The 20,329-nt window shown below is 52.5% G+C and overlaps 1 protein-coding gene and 1 non-coding gene across 2 annotated transcripts in view; both read left to right on the top strand.

Annotated features, from left to right (window-relative positions):
* The window catches only part of LGR6 (leucine rich repeat containing G protein-coupled receptor 6), a 152,007-nt gene extending 132,547 nt beyond the window's left edge, over positions 1-19,460 (top strand). The window contains exons 12-18 of the mRNA XM_039698583.1: positions 1,306-1,371; positions 3,725-3,796; positions 5,211-5,282; positions 5,970-6,095; positions 9,754-9,914; positions 15,330-15,410; positions 16,938-19,460. Of these exons, the coding sequence (XP_039554517.1) occupies positions 1,306-1,371; positions 3,725-3,796; positions 5,211-5,282; positions 5,970-6,095; positions 9,754-9,914; positions 15,330-15,410; positions 16,938-18,175 (1,816 nt within the window). The 3' untranslated portion in view covers positions 18,176-19,460. The remainder of the gene's footprint in view (positions 1-1,305; positions 1,372-3,724; positions 3,797-5,210; positions 5,283-5,969; positions 6,096-9,753; positions 9,915-15,329; positions 15,411-16,937) is intronic.
* LOC120497306 lies at positions 9,404-9,496 on the top strand. The gene has a single exon (XR_005626477.1). It is a non-coding gene; the product is annotated as a U6 spliceosomal RNA (small nuclear RNA).
* Positions 19,461-20,329: the final 869 nt, after the last annotated feature.

Here is a 20,329-nt window from a genome sequence, read left to right as displayed (position 1 = left end):
GAAATAGGTGAAACTCCCCTGAGCAGAGCTGAAGTCCCTTGGTGCCATCAGCACCTTCATCCTGGTACGTTCCCAACAGAGCATGAGAGACTGAGGCTGCTCTGTTTGTAGATGCTGGGCTGCACTGGGAGGAGCCAGAAATAACTCCTGGGGCTGGTTCTCCCCCATCACTATTAGCTAAGCTCCAGCCCTGCCAAGCCCAATGTATTGACACAGGGACCAGGGAAAAGTGACTGATGCTAAGGTTTTTTTCTCCATCCTGGGTGACAGCCTCCAAAGCCAAGCACAAACCTTTTGCTTGCTTTTCCCTGCCTCCTCCTCTCCACCATGGAAAACTGGTGGTGAGCGGGTAGGCAAAAAAAAAAAAAAAAAAGGAAAAAAGAAATATTTTAGGAGCAATCTATTGGCAGAAAGATGGAAACCGAGTTTGGAAAGTCGGCTGAGAAACCACATACAAAACTTTACCCTGGGGTAAATTTCCCTTGAACAACCACAAATCCAGTCTCTGCTGGTGGGGGAAAGAGCTGGGTTTAAACATTGCTCCTTACCCAGCCTATTTCAGCTTCAATAAATTCTCATTAAGCTGTGCCAGGGTGGGTTTTCCTCCGACTATCAAGCCACTCTAGATGCTGACAGGACACTGAGCCATGAACCAGTGGCAAAAGGAGTTTGCTGCAAACTGCTTTTGAGTGACAGCACTTGAAAGAACAAGGACCAGAGATTTCCAAAGTCTGTAATGTCCTGAGCCAAATCCTTGCCAATGCCACCACCCCTTCCCTCACCTTGGGAGAAAGCCAGGAAGGGCTGAATGGGGAGCAGGCAATGGGCAGTGGGGTTGCTGTGCCAGGAGGGAGCTGGTCAAATCCTCCCCAGGCTCTGCAGGCACATCTGCAGCTTGTGCAAGCTCTGGCAGCAATATCTCTGTGCTGTGCCCATGGAAGGCAGGGCTGGGCATGGCAGAAGTGGCACAGGAGGATTTCCCAGCTGACCTGAGGCTGGGGAGGACAAGCCCACCCCAGCTGAACGAGCAGCTCCATGAGCCCACGGGCTGGGCTGCAGGGAGCTGGGCTGAGGGTGGGGAAGTGGGGAAATCAGGGGGCAACCCTCACCCTCACCTTGCACAGAGACACCCAGAGCCAGCAGCAGCTGCAGCGTGGAGATCCCACTCACTGGGGTTACCAAAAGTGGAGCTGTGCAGGGTGAGGTGAGGTCACCTTGCTCTCCAGCAGTACCTGCCTTGCAAGGGAGGGCTCAGGGGCACTGGCTTTGGTGTCCCAACATTCCTGTGCTGTCCTTTCCCTGCAGAGAGCTGTCACACAACCAAATTGAAGAGCTGCCCAGTTTCCACCGGTGCCAGCAGCTGGAGGAGCTGTGAGTATGGAGAGTCCTTGTTTGTGCTGTGCTCTGGGGGAAAAGGCTGCTTTGAGGAGAGGGGTGGTTCCCACACACAGAGCTCCCTAAGCGCTGGGGAAATTGGGCATTGGAACTCAGTGTTTGGAGTGCAAATGGACCAGAGCTCCACTCTCTGGCCCTGTGCACATACAGAATAAAAATATATCCCCTGTGCACTTAATTCAGTCAGGTCCTGTCAGAGGTCACAGACACAACACTTCAAACAGAAGTAGGATGTGACAGAACTGAATTCTCTTCACTAGCTCCAGGCCACTATGAGCTAATCAAGAATGGGATTTATATCCACCATAAATGTCTTTTGCTTCAAGGTGGGGCCCCATGCCTTGGGCACAAATCAGCTCTTATCCCCCTGCCCAGGGCCAGCCCCTCCGGAGAGAAGGGGGATTCTTTCCTCAGCTGTAGCTCTGGAACTGGGTCCTCTCCAGGCCCCAGGAGGCACTGCTGCTGCTCTGAGACAAAGTTATTCATATTCAGCTCAAAATGTGGCCCTACACTTCAAACAGGACCCAAGTTCTTGGCCTTTTTTGAGAAAAACTGTTAAAAAAAAACAATTAAGATAGACTCCACGATTTTTCATATAATTCTGCTACCTGGAAGAACAGATGTATGGGAGCAGCATCCCCATGAAAACCCCACAGGAGAAGTTGTCCCTGCTCTCTGTAGCACCTCAGCCTGGATAGTCAGACCAGCTCATCCAGGCTCAGCAAACTGGGCATTAGAACACTGTGAAATGACATGGAAACAAGAGTACACAGTCCCTGCTGCTTTTTATGGCAGCTCTGAGAGTACCCCCAGGAAAGCATTTGAAAAAAATAGAAAGTACACCAAAGAAAGATAAATGTCCATAATTTCAAACCTGTAGTTTCACATATTCTGAGTTCCTTCTTGCAAAATTTTATAATATACCAAATTCAGACCTAACAATAATATAGAATCACATTAAATCCCAGTTTCTGGCTACTGACGTCAAATAGATTATACCTATGTACCTATAAAATATTAATATTAAATTAATATTATTTTTTTAATTAAGGGACCAAAATGAGTATTTCGTCCCTTAACCCCAAAGTTTTTATCCTGCAAGCCCCACCCCCACCCAGCATCAGTATTCCTGATGGTTTGAAACAAGTCTGGTGGTGCCTGGTGGTGCAGCCTGGCACACAAACAGCTCAGCTGTGCCCTTGCTGTGCTGTAACTGCTGGTGACCTTCACCTGCACCACACAGCTGGTCCCTCACAGCTAAACACCTCTGAATTATTTTTCTCAACCTTGCTGCAATATCCCTTCTGCCCAAACTCCACCTCTCCCAATCAGTGACCTCCAAATCTGTGCCCACATCTTCCAGTGGCTCCCAGGTGAAATCTTGGCTGGAGGCAATGCCAGCCTGGGGCACCATGGGGGCAGCTCAAGTGCCCACCTTTGGAACAGAAGCACGTGGCCAAATGCCAGCTGAGACACTACAGCCAGCACATGAGGGTCCTTGTGTGAGCCAAGATCATTTCTGAGTCTAAAGGCAGGTTAAGCACCTGGGAAACGCCCAGGGAGCTGCTGTAGGTGGATCACCTTGCAGAAGGTCATAGGGAGGGGGATGCTGCTTCTGCAGGTCTGGGAGCTCAGGATGGGCTCACACAAGGGAAGACAGCCCTGAGGAACTGAACCTTTCCCACAAGGTGCATGGCTGGAGCATCCAGGATGTCTCTTGAGGATGTGGGGAGTGTGTAGGTCAGTCAGCAGAGTCTGTGAACTCTCACCCTGCTTTTTCCCCCTTCCCCAGGGGATGAAGGAGCTGGAAAGGGGGATGTGGAGGGCTGAGGCACTTCATGTACAGATGTGGACAGTGGGTTCTACAAGACATCAAGATATTTCTTCATGAAACACTGAGATACCCTCAGCCCTCAAACCTACATCCTCACCAAGGCAAAGGGCATCACCACATGGTCCTTCCTGAAGGGTCACACAGAGCTGGTTGCTGATCACTGGCTCCAAGCTCTCAGCTTTTCCTCTGGAAAAAGCAGTTTGGAGCCTTAGGGAGGAGCAAAGCGGGAAACTAGTGTGAGTTTGGGGTCAACAGGGTATCTTTGGCCACTGCACATCAACATTTCTTTACTCAGTCATGATGGCATCAAAAGCAGAGGCTGAGCCCTGGAGGAGAGCCTGCAGGAGAGAATGGCTTTGACACATTTTGCTGCTCATCCTGTTTAACTCTTGAAATAAGAGTAGGTCTCCCAAGCACAGCAACTTCCACGGTGACAGTGCTGCCCTGGGACAAAGATCTCCAGCTCTCTTCTCAGAGCAGTTTCTGTTTTTCCAGGGGTCTCCAGCACAACAAGATCCAGGAGATTCGAGCAGACACCTTTGTGCAGCTGATGGCCCTGCGCTCCATGCAAGTATTGTGTGCCAGGGACCAGCTGGGCTCATGCTGGGGAGGGGGACTGTGAACCCAGATGGGCTGGGGGAAGCCCCAGCCTGCCTCTGTCTCTGCCGAGTCCCTCTTCCTTTCTGTCTTAGGAAAGAGGAGAGCACAAACCATCCTTTTGGCTTCCCCTGTGCCTGCAGACCCCCTCCTCACCTGCCCCCTCATGCCCACACCCCACACGCTCTCTCCACATGCAGCAGCTCTGCCTGGGCAGAACCCACACCACAGACAGGCCTCCTGAATGCCAGGAGGAAACCAGGGCAGTACCCGAGTGCACCTGAGCTCCAGAACCCCTGTCCTACACAGGCTGGTCCTGGGCCAGGCACTGCTGGAGCATGCAGAGCATCCCGTTTGGTTTGGGAGCTCCTCCCCACCACGCAGAAGTTCGTGTTCCACAAGTGCACCCGAGCACCTCCACACACAGAGTCACCTCCCAAGTGCCTGGCACCTGAAGGGCACTGTGGCTCTGAGACATCTGGGAAGAGCCCTGACAGTCTTTATTTGCTGTTCTGTTAGGAAGTGAACTAAATCCCACCAAATCTGTTCCCATGGGGCAGCAATGTGAGGGCCATTTAATGGCCCAGCATTCCTGGGATCCCCTGAGTGTCACAAACACCACAGTTACACCTGAGGTGTGGCAGGTGGCACTGCAGACACCCAGGGAAACATGAGCATGCTGCCCCAGCCCAGTCACACACAGCTGAGAAAGCTCTGGCAGCTTTGGGTACGTTCTGTCCCTGGGAAAGGATTCATCCTGCCCAGTGTCACACACACCTGAGCAGGTATCTTCGCTCCCTTAGAGCTGGAGAGATGAAGGTTGGCCTGCATTCAGCCTTAGGGAAAGAATTGTGTCCCAGTTTGCTGTTTCCTCTACACTGCTTACAGAGGGAGTGGAGCTGTCTCACGTGGATGGAGGCAGAGCTTACTGAGGGGACCCAGTGACTCCAAAGCACCTGTGCATGGCAGGAGACATTCTAGAATCACATTCCACAGACCCCTGGCCCTATCTGCCTGTGCTGCACCCAGCACTGTGACTGCACTGGGAATGCCCTGGCACTAAGGCATGACCTGTTTGGCATGTTGGCAAAAAAATTCCCAAATTTACAGAAATTAAGCCAGAAAAGAACATTTTGCATGGATCCTTTCCCACTGATTTCAGCAGAGGAGCTCCCGCAAGGCAAACTCTTGTGCCCTCTGTTGGAAACCACCCATATACAGACCCAGACTTGTCTGGGGGGAGCTGCAATGGGACAGAAATTGCTGCTGACCAAGGGGCTACAGATCTCACATGTGCTCCCACCAGGGCCCTTGGCTAGGCCAGTGTCAGCAGCTTCACTGCCTTGCTCTGCTCTCTTCTTACTGCTGTGTCCTTGCCTTGCAGAGACCTGAGCTGGAATTACATCCAGTTTATTCACCCAGAAGCCTTTGTGACCCTGCACTCCCTCACCAAGCTGTAAGTTGCAGGGATATTTCCTCCACAATGGACCAGGGATGGGAGATATCTGAGGACCTCAAACTGACTCCCTGGGCTACCAGAACACCTGGGATTTAGGTGCTGAAAGACTGATGTGTTGAGGTGCACATCTCAGCACTGAGGTGGACACAACAAATCCCAAGGTTTCCTATTAATAAAGGGATTATGAAGTGCAGGAGGGACCATCTTCAAGATGCTCTCATCCTGAACACTTAAACCTCCATTTGCTGATGCTTCCATAGCTGCTTTAGATGCCTTTAAGGAAGATCAGCAGGATGGGCTGTTTCTGCAAGAGTCACTGCAGACCATCTGTGCTGGCTCTGGAGGGCCCCCAGCTCTCAGCCCCCTCTCTGAGACTCTTGGGTGTTTCATGGGCTGGGATCTGCAGTCATCCCTGAATACACTGGAGGAAGAGATGTGTGGGGCACAGACGTGCACAGCCAGGGAGATACCACCCAGAGCTTTCAGCATGGCCCCAACCCCAGCCCCTCACCTTCCCAGGGACTGCAGTGTTTACCTCCAGAGGCTCCTGGCCCCAGTGCAGCACCCAGCCCCATTTCAGCATCACATCAAGGGAGCAACTGAGGCAGTGCCCTCTGCTTGGCTGGGATCCCACAGGCAGCAGAGCCCTGACCGTGGTCTCCCTCTCTGCTTTCCCCCCACCAGGGACTTGACTGACAACCAGCTGGTCACGCTGCCCCTGGATGGTCTGGCTGGACTGACCCATCTGAAGCTCCAAGGCAACCCAGCTCTCTCTGAGCCCTTCACCAAGGAGAGCTTCCCCAAAATGAGGTACTTGGAGTGTTGGCCCTTTCGTTTCTGGTGCTCAGCACAGGCTGTATTTGCTCACAGCACTCAGCCTCCTGCTCTCCTGGCCCATCTCGTGCTTTCTCAACGTTTCCAGGCCCATGGGTTGAGGAAGATCCATCTGCTGCTAGCACATCTCATCTTTAATATGTTCCACGGGAGAGCAGTGATGAGCTCCCAGGCCACCACCCCCACCCCAAACACTCACACACAAGTGGAAAACATGGAGCAGGCCCAGCTCAGGGCTCCTCTCAATGGAAAACATTCCCAGAAGCAGTCCTACCTAATGACATCCAGGTTTTCTTCCATAAACTCTGCTTGTGTGGCCATGTCTTGTCTGGTATGGATTAATGAGGAGCCTGAAGGAGTCAAACTGATGAAGAAGAGGCTGCAAAAGGCTGAGAGCAGAGTGCTGTGCTGCAGGCTCAGACTTTCCTGACCCTCCTTGGCTCCTGGGTCTCAGTGTGGCACCTGCCTTCGGGCTTAGACACCCATGGTCCAGAGAACACAAATTCCTTCCAGATTAAGTCATCTCTTGCTTGGGTGTCTCAGGGAGTTCCCTTCAAGCTAAGAATGCATAAGCTGATGTTCCCACTCATCCAGGATGGGTTCCCAAAGCTGGAGCTTCTCCAGTTTCCACACAGGGCTGGGGTCACAGATCACTGCACCAACACAGGGCTCAAAGCTCAGGCCTGAGGAGAAGCATGGAGCTCTCCCTTCAGGCTGTCTCAGCAGTGGTGCCTGCAGGGTCTCTCTTTCTGACTTTTTTAACTCATAGCTAGGAAATGCTGCATGACTGGTTCCCAGATGGCAGGAGGTTCCAAGAGCTTTTGGAGGGTTTTCTACACCCAAGATCATAGAACAGTAGAATGGTGTGGGTTGGACAGAAACATTAAAATTCATCTCATTCCACCCCCTGCCATGGGCAGGAACACCTTCCACCATCCCAGGTTTCTCCAAGCTCCATCCAGCCTGGCCTTGGACACTTCCAGGCATGGGGCAGCCACAGCTGCTCTGGGCACCCTGTGCCAGGGCCTCCCCACCCTCACAGGGAAGAATTTTTTCCCAATATTCTATCAAACCCTGCCCTTTCCAGCAGGAAATGAGGATTCCTTGTCCTGTCCCTCCAGACCCTTGTCCAAAGTTTGCCTCCAGCTTTCTTCACAGAACCAAAGAACCAGAGAATCATTAATATTGGAAAAGACCTCTGAGGTCATTGAGTCCAACCTGTGACCAGTCCCCACCTTGTCACCAGCCCAGAGCACTCAGTGCCACATCCACTTGTTCCTTGAACACTTCCCAGGATGGGGACACCACCACCTCCCTGGTCAGCCCTTTCCAGTGTCTAACAAGCCCTTCCTTGAAGGAATTCCTCCTGATTCCAACATGAGTCTCCCCTGGTGTAGTTTGAGGCCATGTTCTCTCTCCCTGCCCCTTCGTGCCCAGAGAAGAGTTCAAGCCCCACCTTGTTACAATCATCAGCTGTAAGGAGTGATAAGGTCCCTGCTGATGAGGGAGATCTTCCTTTTCTCCAGGCTGAGCCCCCTCAGCCACTCTCCATATGATTTACTCTCCAGACCCTTCCCCAGCTCCATTTCCCTTTCCTGACTCTAGCCCCTCAATGTCTTCCTTGAATTGAGGGGTCCAGAACTGGACACAGGACTCAAGCTGCACCCTCACAAGTGCCAAGCTCCTTTAGGCACTGCAAGGAGCTCTGAGCTTTCCCTGGAGCCTTCTCTTCCCCGGGTGAACACCCCAGCTCTCCCAGCCTGGCTCCAGAGCAGGGGGGCTCCAGCCCTTGGAGCAGCTCCATGGGCTCCTCTGGACCTGCTCCAACAGGCAGTCCCTTCTGCAGGGTGGGTCAAGCTCAGCACTTCCAGGGTGTTTCTGCTCTAAATCAGTTCCATTCACATCTCTTGAGCTGGTTTGTGTTTGTACCAGAGAAACTGAGCCTGCAGCAGTGCTTCAGTGAACCATGCCAGGCAACAGACCCATTAACATTCCCCAAATTTCGGGTACTGCCATTAAGCAGCCTTACTCTTGGGGAATATGTCTGGAAGAGTCATCTGGGAGCAGTTCTTAGCCTTGCTGGGAGGATCTGCACCTCCCTACCACCTTTCAATAATAGGATCTAATTTGGAGCTTATAACAGGAAACAAGCTTGTATACAGAGTTTCCAGACCCTCCCGGGGCTCGGCCAGAAATGTTTGGGAACATAAAACAAAAGCATATTTTTAGAATATAGAGTTTTACCATATTTACTGATCTTGTCAGAGGACCTTAATTGTCTGGAAAACCTGGGGTTCCTTTGCATTCATCAGCAGTCTCCCTGACTTCCAGCAAAGCCAAAAATGCAGCTGCTGACAGACAGCCTGGTATTGCATCCAGATGATGCTCAGCTGCTGTTGAATTAACCTTGCAACACATGTTGTAATTAGCAACTAACAATTCAACTTTCAAGTAGAAATCAGACATATTTAAAGAACTTGCTTCACTTGGGAGACCTGAGGATTCCCTGCCTGAGCTGGGACTCCTGGAACTGGAGTTTGAAGGTGCCCTCAACAAGCAAGGGGAGCCTTGCTCTAGGGAAGCTTGTCCCCTTGAAGGAAGGAAAGAATGCCTGGGAAAACATGGCCTTGGGGTAAAAATTGAAGACTGTAAATTGCATATTGGAGAGAGGGGCTATTTATTCTGAGGAGAACAGCAGAAGGGTTTTTAGGAATGTGGTGGTTTAGGACTGGTATTCTCCAATTTAGTATTCCTGCTAATACCATGCACCACTCACTGCTCCCCAACTGGAGGCACAAAAGGCCAAGATCATGGGTTGAGATAAGAACAATTTACTGGAAACAGCAATGAGATAAGACACAAACAGTAACATCAACAATATTAATAACAAAAAGTATAAGAAAAGAAAGTTATTTGCGTGGAAAGCCCCCAACAACAAACAAATACCAGATGGCTCCCCCACCACATTTTCTCCTTTCCCCCTAGCCCCCAGCAATGAGTAACATGGTACAGAATAACCTCTAGGTCCTGGCCATGCTCCCTCACACCTACTGCAAAAATTAACCCTGTTCTGGCTGGAACCAGGAGAAGGAACTATCTGGGAACTTAAGAGCAGTTTCCAAACCTGGTGTTTGACAACATTCGATTGACTGACAGTGTCTTAAGCACCAAAAGTGGTGCAGAGACACCATGGGCTGCCCTGGGACCACACCCTGTCCTACATGGAGCCTTCACCAAAGCAAAATCCCTCTCCACTGTGACCATCACCACACAGACCAGCTTTTGTCATGTCAGCAGCACAGGTATCAAAACTGGAATGATACAAAGAAGGTCAGCATGGCTCCTGCACAGAAATTCGTGAAGTGTTCCATATTTTTTTGACTCTGAGGTTGGCTCAGCTGCTTAGAGCACGGTGCTAATAGCACCAACATTGTGGATGTGATCCCTGTAGAGCCCATTCACTTCAGAGCTGGACATGATGATCCTTGTGGGTTCCTTCCAGCCCAGAATATTTTGTGACTCTGTATAGATGAGTTTCATCTTTGAACTGAAGGAACTAAGCAAAAAGTGCAAAGCAATGGAGAGTCAGGCAATGGAGGGGACACACCTTAAAGTTCTGCTTTCCTCTGTGCAGAGTCCTGGAGGTGCCCTACGCCTACCAGTGCTGTGCCTACGGGAGCTGCAGCAGCATCTTCAGGGTGTCCAGCCAGTGGGAGGCAGAAGACATGGCCCCTGAGGAGGAGGATCCACACAAGAGGACCCTGGAATTGTTCCCAGGTCACACTGACAACCACTGTGAGTAAACAGCCTGCATGGTGATCAGCCCTGGGCAGGGCTGGGAGCTGGGGTGCAATCCTGCATCTGCAGGAGTGGTGCACTGACAGAGGTGACACTGCCTCAGGGAGGGCAGGCTGAGCCTTCTTCAACACTGTGGCCCATTGCTTTGAACACGCTCCATTTGGTGACCCTGTGTGGGAGAAAGAGTAGATCTGGCAGATCCAAACAATCACAGTGGAACCAAAGGACCTGGCAGCCCCCACACCTGGGGCACGTTTGTCAATTTGGCCTTGCTGGCTATGGAGGGACACTGCTCAAGGCACTGGAAGGTGGCTGAGGCTATCTGGGACAACTGGGCTTGGTCATTAGACTTCTGGGCCATGTGGAGCCTTTGGCAGGACATCACTGTTTGTTCTTACATCAACTAGAGGAAGGACCCTGGGATTAATCTGAGTAAGAGAATGAACTCAAATACCTGGAATATCCCACTGACTGGAGGCAGAGAGAGCTCTGTGTGTGCTACTTTTGTGCACACCCTGGGTGTTACAGCAAAGGTCAGGGTTAGGTGTGACAAGAGGACACGTTTGGGGAACACAGCACAGGGACTGGCCAAGGCAGGGAAGATGAAGCTCCATGGTCAAACAGTATTTTCTGTCCAAGAGTCAATTTATTCTGTGCTCCAAAGTGCAGCTCTGCACAGACTGCATGAGGCCAGTTCCAGGAGCCAGCAGAGAGTGCAAGGCACCACTGCACTCCCAGCCCCACTGGTGTGATCCCTCTGCAAGAGAATCTCAGAATAACACAAAGAAAAACATGAACCCCTTTGCTTCCTCTGTAACTGCTGGAGAGTGCAAACAACATTTCAGAACACAGCCTGGATGCTGCTTCTATTTATATATTTGTGTAAATACCGTGCACTTTCGAGGCCTGAGACATCCTGTAGGCAAATCCACATGGGAGATGGAGAGAGGGCTGTGCCCCTGGAGAGCCCTGACCCACCTGCTCCCAGGAGCACTGAGCATCAGCCCAGCCAGGGGCCCTGCTGTGCCCCCACAGCCTGAGCAGGCAGGACTGCATCTGGAGGCAGATTCAGACCCAGAGCTGCTGGAAGACAAGACACATTGTGACACAGCCAGAAGTGACCCCCAAGCCCTGTGCTCCTGCACTGATCCTTCACAGCCTTAGAATGACCTTTAGACATGCAGAGGGTAGCAAATGTGATTCCTACTGACATGATGTGGCTCCAGGAAGCATGGTAGACTTGGTGGTAACACTGGCCAGACAGTACAGAGGAGTCATGTTACAGTCATTGCTGCAGGATTTCATTCTGAGCCAGGTCACTTTTTCCATCATTAATGCAGCCCATACGGTAGCAGTCCTAGTGCAGATAGTTGTGAGGTTTGCCCAGCAAATTATGGCATTTGTGGAAAGATCTAGATTGTGACAAGGGGCCACAGACCTGCTTTTGCTCGGTACCAAAGTCTTTGATGTCCCAAAGGATGCTGTCACCTGGCCCTGCCAGCAGACCAAAACCTACCCCAGGGTCCAGGCCTCCAGGCCAGTCCCAGCACCACGAGAGGAATGCTGACTGATTCTAAGACTAAATGAGACTGTTTGCAGCTCATAAAGGCTCCTATTTTCAGATGTTAAAGAATTGGATCTATTTTGAAATACCAAAGCATAGAGGTACAAATGGAAATGCATAGGAACATCATTCCTTATGATATGCAGCTTTTGCAGATGACTCTCCAGACCTTCAGCAGCAGGGTCTGCTCTTGATGATATAGGCTTTGTGATATTGCTGTTTTACTTAATTAATCATGGCTTTATTTCTGTTTCCTGTTCTCCCTTTCTGATGGCCACTGATGGCATTAGTCTGGGTTATATGAAACTTGAAACACTTTCTCATTAAAGACGAAAAAAGCTCCCAAACATTCCTTTCATGCAAGAGGGAAAGTGGTCTGCTGAAGAGAAAATACCTTGGGGCTGTGTCTCAGCAGGTCCAGCCAGGCTTGTCAGGGCACTTGGACACTGTGGGAGAACTTGTGAGAGGGACAGGGAACACTTCCAGACAGCTCTGTCCTCTCAGCCTTGTGCACTGCTTCCAGTCCCTCCCACAGGAGTGCCCAGAACCTCAGGCTGGGCAGTGAAAGGCAGCTTGTCCCAGGCAGCCACGCAGGGATAGGAAATGCTCCCATGCCCAGCCCTGCCCTGCCTGGCCGTGGCTCCTCCAGCCTCTCCTGCTCCCACACCCAGCACCTGAGGGAGCACGGGCTCCAGACTCAGAGCACACAGTGCCACAGCCCCCAGGGCCACATCAGCCCTTCCCCATCCCCTCAGGGCCCTGGGGGATGTCCACCCGAGTGTGTCCATCCTCATCTGAGCAACAGCCACCTGGGGCCCAAACTAGAGTGCTCAGTGCACAGCTCATCATTCTGTCACCTTGCCAAAACGGATATTTAAGGTCTCACTTCCAGCACTTGGGATATCGTTGATATGTTTGGGACATCATTGAATTCTGCAATGGTTTGGGGTTGGGAAATACCTTGAAGCTCTTCTCGTGGCCCCCCCTGCCATGGCAGGGACACCTTCCACTGTCCCAGGTGGCTCCAAGCCCCATCCAGCCTGGCCTTGGACACTGCCAGGGATCCAGGGGCAGCCACAACTTCTCTCCAGCTCTCTTGGCACCCGTTTAGACACTGGAAGGGTCTCTAAACCCTGGAGCCTTCTCTTCTCCCAGTTATCTCAGCCTCTTTGGATTACAACTGGCAGTGTTTAGCAGTACCCCTGCCCCAAGTCTGCCCCTGTGGCTGACCAGGAACCCCAAGGTGGCTCAGGGACCTGCCACCAGGACAGCCCCCAGCAGCCCCCAGCAGCTCCCAACAGTGCTGCAGAGGAGGGCAGGAAAAGTGCCCTGGGGCACTTCCCTCACCATCCCAGCAGCTGCCCTTGGGACCTCTGGTTTGAGGACAGAAGGGGATGAATTCCCTTACAAGCATGTGTTCGCAATGATGGAACAAAGCTGTGGGAGGGGAGAGGGGAGCACATGTGTGTGGATATCCTGGGCAGTGGGACACTGCTCCCCCAGCCCAGCACCTCCAGCAGCTTGTGAAGTTACTAAGGAGCTTCTGCAACTACCTGCAAACCCTGCAGGGTCCTTAGAGAGCCACTTCTACTCCTGTCATTCAAAAAGCTACTCCAGACCCCAAACAGGATCTGCCCAGGCCTCTTGCAGCCACCCTCAGACCGAGGAGAGGCCAAGTCCCTGCACCCCAGGGACTGCCCTGGCTGAGACAGACAGGACTGAGCAGGGAACGAGCAGACAGCACTAAGGGGTAAAGCATTCAGCCCAGTGATTTCTGTTCCATCCTTTCCCCAGCAATTCTGCTCCTCTCCCTCTCACTTGACTTTTGGTACAGGCAGCCCCTTTCTCATGGAAAGGACACTGCTGGCAAAGAGGATTTTTCCCATAAGACCTCAGAAAGTGGAGGCACCTCAGCAAAATTCAAATAAATAACAGCTTCTTCAAAATCAATGCAGCCTGCCTTGCTGGGACATAACAGCCATTTTCCTTTCTCCACAGTTCCCAGGCTGGAGACTGACGGGTTTCTAGCAGAGAGAGGTACATTTTTCACTTTGAATCCCACTGTGCTGACTAAGGATTGCTTTGTAATTCCCAGCAGGCTCAGTAGTCCAGGCAAAACAAAAGATCATCCTTCACTTCAGGAAAATGTTTAACCTGGGCTTAAAACCAGGCTTTGAGGAGAAAATGGATGGCACAGGTTACACTTTCCCAAGGGCTGGGTCTCAGCAGAGCACAGAAAGAGCAAGGCTGTGTCTGTTTTATTTGGGTATCGTGACTGCACATCACAGCCTCCGCACTGTGGCTGGAAAAGACACTGGAGATTTATAAGACTATAAAATACAAGGATGAAATATTTTTCCATCCCACTGTGAGGGTTTCCTTGCCAGGCTCCAAAGCAGAAGTAATATTTCAATTCTTACACAGACAGATCTTAAAAATGACCTTTTTTTCCAAAGCTCCCTGAAGCCGAGAAAGCCATGAAGCTTGTCAGGAGGCACTAAAGATAGCACGTTATTTGTCATCATCCTTTAATCAAATAATCCCAGTCACATTTTCAAACACAGGCAGGGAGCACAGCTCTTGAGAGGCACCACTTCTAAACAGATTAGACACATAAATCCCACTCAGGTCAGCCTTATCTTCAGTGCTGTGGAAATTTGCCTTCCTGGCCACTGTCTAAGCTGCCAGGTGCACACCTGGGCTCCAGCATCAGTCCATTCATCCAAGAGAGAGTTCATCCCACAGCCACAGATCCAGCTCTCTGGCTACCAGGCTGTAGCAAGAACAAAACCACATCCTTTCCCTTTCCTCCCGCTGGCAGACAACCCTCCCAAGATCTCCACTGGGAGCTGAAGGCTGTGCTGGTGCCACGCTGGGAACGGGGCAGCAGGACAGCTGCTGTCCTCACCGTGTCCCAGTGCTGTCAGCCAGCAGGACTTTGGGAACAGGAGCAAGGAACAAAGCAGAAAAGTACATCGTGGATTAGGCTGAGAGGATGCCATTCACCCTGGTGATGGCCTACACTGAACACACAGCTGAGGGCTCGGCCCCATTCCCTTCCAGCAGCTTCTTCTTCAGCCAGGGGCTCTCTGCCTGACCCTCAGCAAGCCCCAGCCTGGCTCGGGTGCAGCTGCCAGCATGACAGAGATGCTGGTGCAGGGCTGGGCTCTGCAGCCTGGCTGCACAAACCCCATGGCTGCAGAATCCCACAGGCAACCAGCCTGCAAATCCCTCAGCAAATCCTGGGAACATCCACGATTAAAAACAGGGCACCACAGTCCCAAGGTTTTACAGGGCACAAAATAAAGCAATAAATGTTGTGTTCCCTTGTCTCTTTGCTGAGGAACTGTTTGGTGGTGGTTGCTGCTGACAAAAAATTTGTGCTGCAAGAAGAGGCCGATGGTTCCCTCTGAACAAAGCCCCAAAATCCCTGTTGGTGAACAAATATTGGACAAGGCCTGCCCAGAAAGCTCCCATGGAGAAGCTGCATTTGAAGGCTTTGTGTTCTGTAACCACACAGGCTGGAGTATTTCGTTACTTTTAATAAAGAGAGCTGGGAGGAGGGAACCGCAGTCACACAGCTCTGGGATCTGGGGCTCTCACACTTCAAATGTTGGGAGTAACCTAAAAACAGAGGGGTTGGCTACACTGCAACCCACCAACGTTTACAAGATCTTCTCCCTCTACAGCAGTGACTGCAGGGGACAAGGTGTTCACCAGCAGCTACTTTGAACTGGCTGGGAAGGTCTGTGTGCAGGACAGGCAGCAGGAAAAGCTCCTGGCCCAGGTAGCTCTGATGGCTCTGCTTGTTCTTATCTGAGCAGCATTTCTTGTTCTTTCCTCTCCAGATGACCTAGATGCAGATGATCTTCAGCTGGACCTTGAGGAGTCGAAGCTGCACCCCACTATCCAGTGCACACCAAGCCCGGGTGAGCAGCCAGGGAAACCCTTTGAACAGAGTTGGGATCCTTTGAGCTTCTCTCAGTCCCCAGGATCCCCCACGACCTTTCAGATCAGAAGCCTGATGGGCTGGAGGCCAAATGGGGGACAGGTGAGGAGTGTCCTTTTCCCTGTTGGAGGCAGCTGCCCTCCCAGGAGGAGAGGCCCAGGTCAGGATAAGCCTGGCCAGGAGCCCCAGGTACCACCAGCTCCTCCATCCACCTGCACTCAGACCTGGCTCTCCTGATTCCCTGCATGACTTACACTTGGCTTTGCCTCAGCCAGCCCAGAATATTGCATGGCAGGGCCTTGTCCTTGGAGTCCTGATCATACCTATGGCACTGCAAACTGCAGGGATGCTTTGCTCTGTTTCCTGAGGAAGGGAGAGGAGAGAGGCACTGGACTGCACAGGCTGGCTGGGGCTCGAGGAAGTTGCCTTTGATTTTGTCCCTGTTCATAGCTCAGTGGGGTCCTACACAAGCACACCTGGAGGCTGGAGAGCTCTGGTTCCAGCCAGTCTGCTGTGGGACACTGGCAGGGACAGACTTTTTACCAGTTGTTCTACTGAGTTTGTTGCAAAAGGAACAAGATTTCAGCTGAGGGCATGTCCTGCTGCCTGGCATTCTGAGTTTCACCTCCCTTGAGATGAGAAAGATTTCTCCATTTCCTTTAATTTTTTTGCTCTCTACCACCTAAAACTTCTACCACCCTGGTTTTGTTTTTGCTGAGCCACTCACTGAAACATCCCAATCCCTCCCAGAGGCAATTTCATGCCATTTCCCACTTTCCCCACTTTCCTCTTTTCCTTTGGCTTCCAGACCAGTCCTCTTTTTACCCCTCCATGACCTTCTCTTACTCACTCCCCTCTCCATCCACTTCTATTATTTCTTTCTCCTGACATCCTTCCATGTTCTGCCTGCCCAGACCCCTCTGTCCCTTCCTGCCACACCAGCTCCCTCCCTCTCTCCCTCATGCCCAGACACTTCACATCCTGGTGCTCATCCCATGCATGCAGAAACAGACACCTCTTAGCCAAGGTCTTGAGTGTACAGAGAGAGGCTGGCAGAGCCAGAGCAGGATGCAGCATCCTGGCAGATCTCCACACCACCAGCTCCCAGGGGAACATGAGGAGGAGCAGGTAATGGCAGAGGGGCACAAATGCCAGGCTGACACCAGGAGTGTTGGTCGGTCTGGAGTCACGACCTTCTTACATTTTAGGAGCACTGATCAGTTTGTTGTTCCTTACATTTCATTTTGACCTCTCCCTGCACCTTCTTCCCACCCTAGACAAGATCTGACAGGATGCCAGAGGTACTCCAGTGTAGGGGCAGGAGCACAGGGCAGAGCCAAGAGGCAGCTGCAGAAGAGGGGGGACAATGTCATCTTTTCCTTGCCAGCCCAAGGCACTCATGTGGCTGGTGGGGCCAGGAGAGGGCTGGGACCTGGCCACCACTCTGAGCAGCACCACTGGAGAGAAGCAGTGCCTGCTGGGTGTAACTTTGGGGTTTGTCTTCCAGGTCCCTTCAAGCCCTGTGATCACCTGTTTGAGAGCTGGATCATCCGCCTGGGAGTCTGGGTCATCGTTCTGGTCTCGGTGCTCTGCAACGGGCTGGTCATCCTGGCTGTCTTTGCTTCCCCCAGCTACCTCTCCCCGGTGAAGTTCCTCGTGGGCTCCATCGCTGGGGCCAACATGCTGACAGGCATCTCCTGCAGCATGCTGGCCCTCGTGGACACCCTCACCTACGGCCACTTTGCCCGCTACGGCGCCAGATGGGAGTCGGGTGTGGGCTGCAGGGTGACAGGGTTCCTGTCCGTGCTGGCCTCCCAGGCTGCCATCTTCCTGCTGACCCTGGCTGCTGTGCAGTGCAGCCTCTCAGCCTCCTGCGTGCGGGGATATGGGAAGTCCCCATCCCTAGGCAAGGTCAAGGCTGCTGCCGGTTGCTGCCTGTTGTTGTCCTCTGTGGCTGCTGTTCTGCCTCTCTTCTCCATTGGGGAATATGGAGCATCCCCTCTCTGCCTCCCATACCCCATCCCAGAGGGGAAACCCACCACCCTGGGCTTCACCGTGGCCTTGGTGATGACAAACATGCTCTGCTTCCTGACCATCACCGGCACCTACATCCGACTCTACTGCAACCTGCTGAAGGGGGAGTTCAGCGCTGTCTGGGACTGCGCCATGGTCAAGCATGTGGCCTGGCTGATCTTCACCAACTGCCTCCTCTACTGCCCAGTGGCCTTCCTCACCTTCTCCTCTACCCTCAATCTCTTCCTTATCACCCCAGAGGTCATCAAATCCGTCTTCCTTGTGGTCCTGCCCCTGCCCGCCTGCCTCAACCCCTTGCTCTACCTGCTCTTCAACCCCCACTTCAGAGATGACTTCCGCCTGCTGAGGCAGAAAGGGCAGGACAAGAGCAGCTTTCCTCAGTCCTGCAGGGCTGGTGACATGGAGAAAAGCTCCTATGACTCCACCCAGGCTCTGGTGAACTTCTCCGACATCGACCACATGTGTGAGACACCTGATTCCCTGGGAGTGCGCCCCATCCTTGACAGCTACAGCTTCCCCTCCATGACACTCATCCCCTGCCAGCAAAGGGTGGGCACCAGGGGCAAGGAGAGGGGCTGCTCTGAGCATTGCCCCTGCCTCAATGACAGTGAGGTGCTGATAACTTCAGAGAGCCGGGATGTGTCTGGCAGCAGCCTCCGGATAACCTTCCTCCCCTCCCCACCCACGCCGCCCTACACATCTCACTTGTAAACCTCCTCGGAGCAGCCGTGGGAACGGCCCCACAGCACACGCCGAGGGCCAACAGCAGTGCCAAGGGGCCAGCAAGGTGACACAAACGGCTCCCTGAAAAGCACCAGTACAACCTGTCTACCCTCATCCCCATCATACCTGCCTGGGCAACAGGCACCGCTCTGCCAGCTGCCCCTGGCCTAGAAGGGCTCTGACTGAGCTCCAGACACTCAGGGCTGGCCATGGGAGGAGACAATCCCTGTGTGAGTCTCACTTCTGCTAGGAACTGCCTGGGAGAGAGCCCCACTGGCTCAGGAAGTGGGTCAGGGAAACCTCCTCCTGCCCACCCTGCAGCATCACCAGCCAGGAGGAGCCTGCAGCGAAACCAAGCTTTCTTCTCAAGGCAGAGACCTCTTGGCCAAAGCCATTGCTCTGTGGCAACCCCTGGAAATGGCCGCCTGTGATGATGTGGCCATCCACAGGAACCCCAGCCCTTGTCCTCTAGGGCTCTCTGCAGGTCCCACACACCTCTGGAAATGGGCTGGTGTCTGTCTCGCGCCACCAAAAGCAGCACATCCATGTGTACACCCAAGTTTTAGACCACCTCTGCTTTGGGAATCCCCATTCATTCCCTGGAAGCTTCATGGGTTGGACACAACCCTCACTTCCAGCCAAGACCAGGAGTTGGGGATGCTCAGTTTTCCAATCATACCCACAGTGACTTACAAGGGGTCTCTGAAATCCCCAGCAGCCAAACCCAAACAGTTCCCAGAAAAACCCATGTGCTCTGCTTGAGGTCACCCAGCAACACCAAGCCAAGGCACCCAAGGGCACACCAGGCCCCTCCACCCCGCTTCAAACAGCACAGCACACCTAGGGCATTCCTGTCTGTAGCCACCTGACTCCTGGTCAGACATGGTGAAAATGGGGTCTGGCTGCTGCCTCATTGCCCCCAAACCTCACTCCTGGAAGAGGCTCTTGGTTCTGGGTACATGTCCCACACACAGTGTAGCCATTCTGGGGACTGCATGTGCCTTCTCCTGTTTGAAGGGCAGGCAGCTGATGTAAAAGGAGGAAACAGAAATCAGCATTGTGGGATGGTGGCATCAGGAGGACACAGGCCACTGGGAACAGCCTCAAGTCCACTCCCTGCAGCTCAGGGATCTCCCAAATCCATTGACTCCATCACAAACCCTCCCAGTGCCACCCAGTGCAGCAGGGAGCCCTGCACTCAGAGCTCAGGCCTGGGCAAAGCTTTGGTTCTGCTGACGTTACTGCAGCTGTTTGTCACTCATTTTCATGAGATAATAAATGAGCCCTGTTGCTGACCAGTGGCTGGTTTCTGTCCTCTTTCACGTGAGGAGCACCTTGGTGGTGGTGGAAGATGCTGTGCCTTGGGTGTTGTCTGCACTGCAAGAGTGAGAGCTGGGAAATTGTGTTGTGTCCACGCGAGCTGACACCACCCTCCCTACCCCTGCTCTCAGGAGGGAAGAGCTAAATCACCAACATTTATGCAGCAGAACTGTGGCACTGGTGCCTCCCAAGGTCCCGTGGAACAGACTCCTGTGAGCTGTACCCTGTGATCTGCTGCTCAGGGCTCTGAGTTTGTGACCAGGACAGAGTCTGTGGCATCAAAGTGCAAGGACATCATATAACAGGATCTCCCATGCAAAGCCAGACTCACCAGACAGAGCCTGGCTCTGCTTCCTTCCTCTGCACTTGAGGCCTGTGGTCTTATCTCAAGATGAAAAACTTGAGATGAAAACTTGGGCAAGACCCAAGGATTAGAAGGTGGGGTCCCAAAATTTAGTGACAAAATCCAAAGCTCTGCTACAATCTTCAAGTGGGAACTGGGAAAAACATGGCCTGTTGTGCGACTTGAATCCTGATTCAGACCTCTGATATCCTGCAAATGCTCAAGATCTGTTTTCCTGTTTGGCTCATTAAAAACACAGAGCCATTTTCTTCCATGTCCTTAAGGCTGCTCACATGCACAGGACTGGGAAAGACTCATCCTAGGTCAATTTCCAGAAACAAAATGCTCCTTTGGAGGTGGGATCAACCTCCTGGAGCTAGTCCAGAGGAGGACTACAATGTCAGTTAGAGAGATGAAGTATGGGGAAAGGTTGAGAGAATTGAGATGGTTCAGCCTGGAGAAAAGAAGCTCTGGGGTGA

Source organism: Passer montanus, unplaced genomic scaffold (assembly GCF_014805655.1).
Source record: "Passer montanus isolate IOZ18808 unplaced genomic scaffold, ASM1480565v1 scaffold127, whole genome shotgun sequence".
Lineage (NCBI taxonomy): Eukaryota > Metazoa > Chordata > Aves > Passeriformes > Passeridae > Passer > Passer montanus.
The sequence above is the reverse complement of the archived record's forward strand: the minus strand, read 5'-3'. Positions and strand labels throughout refer to the sequence as shown.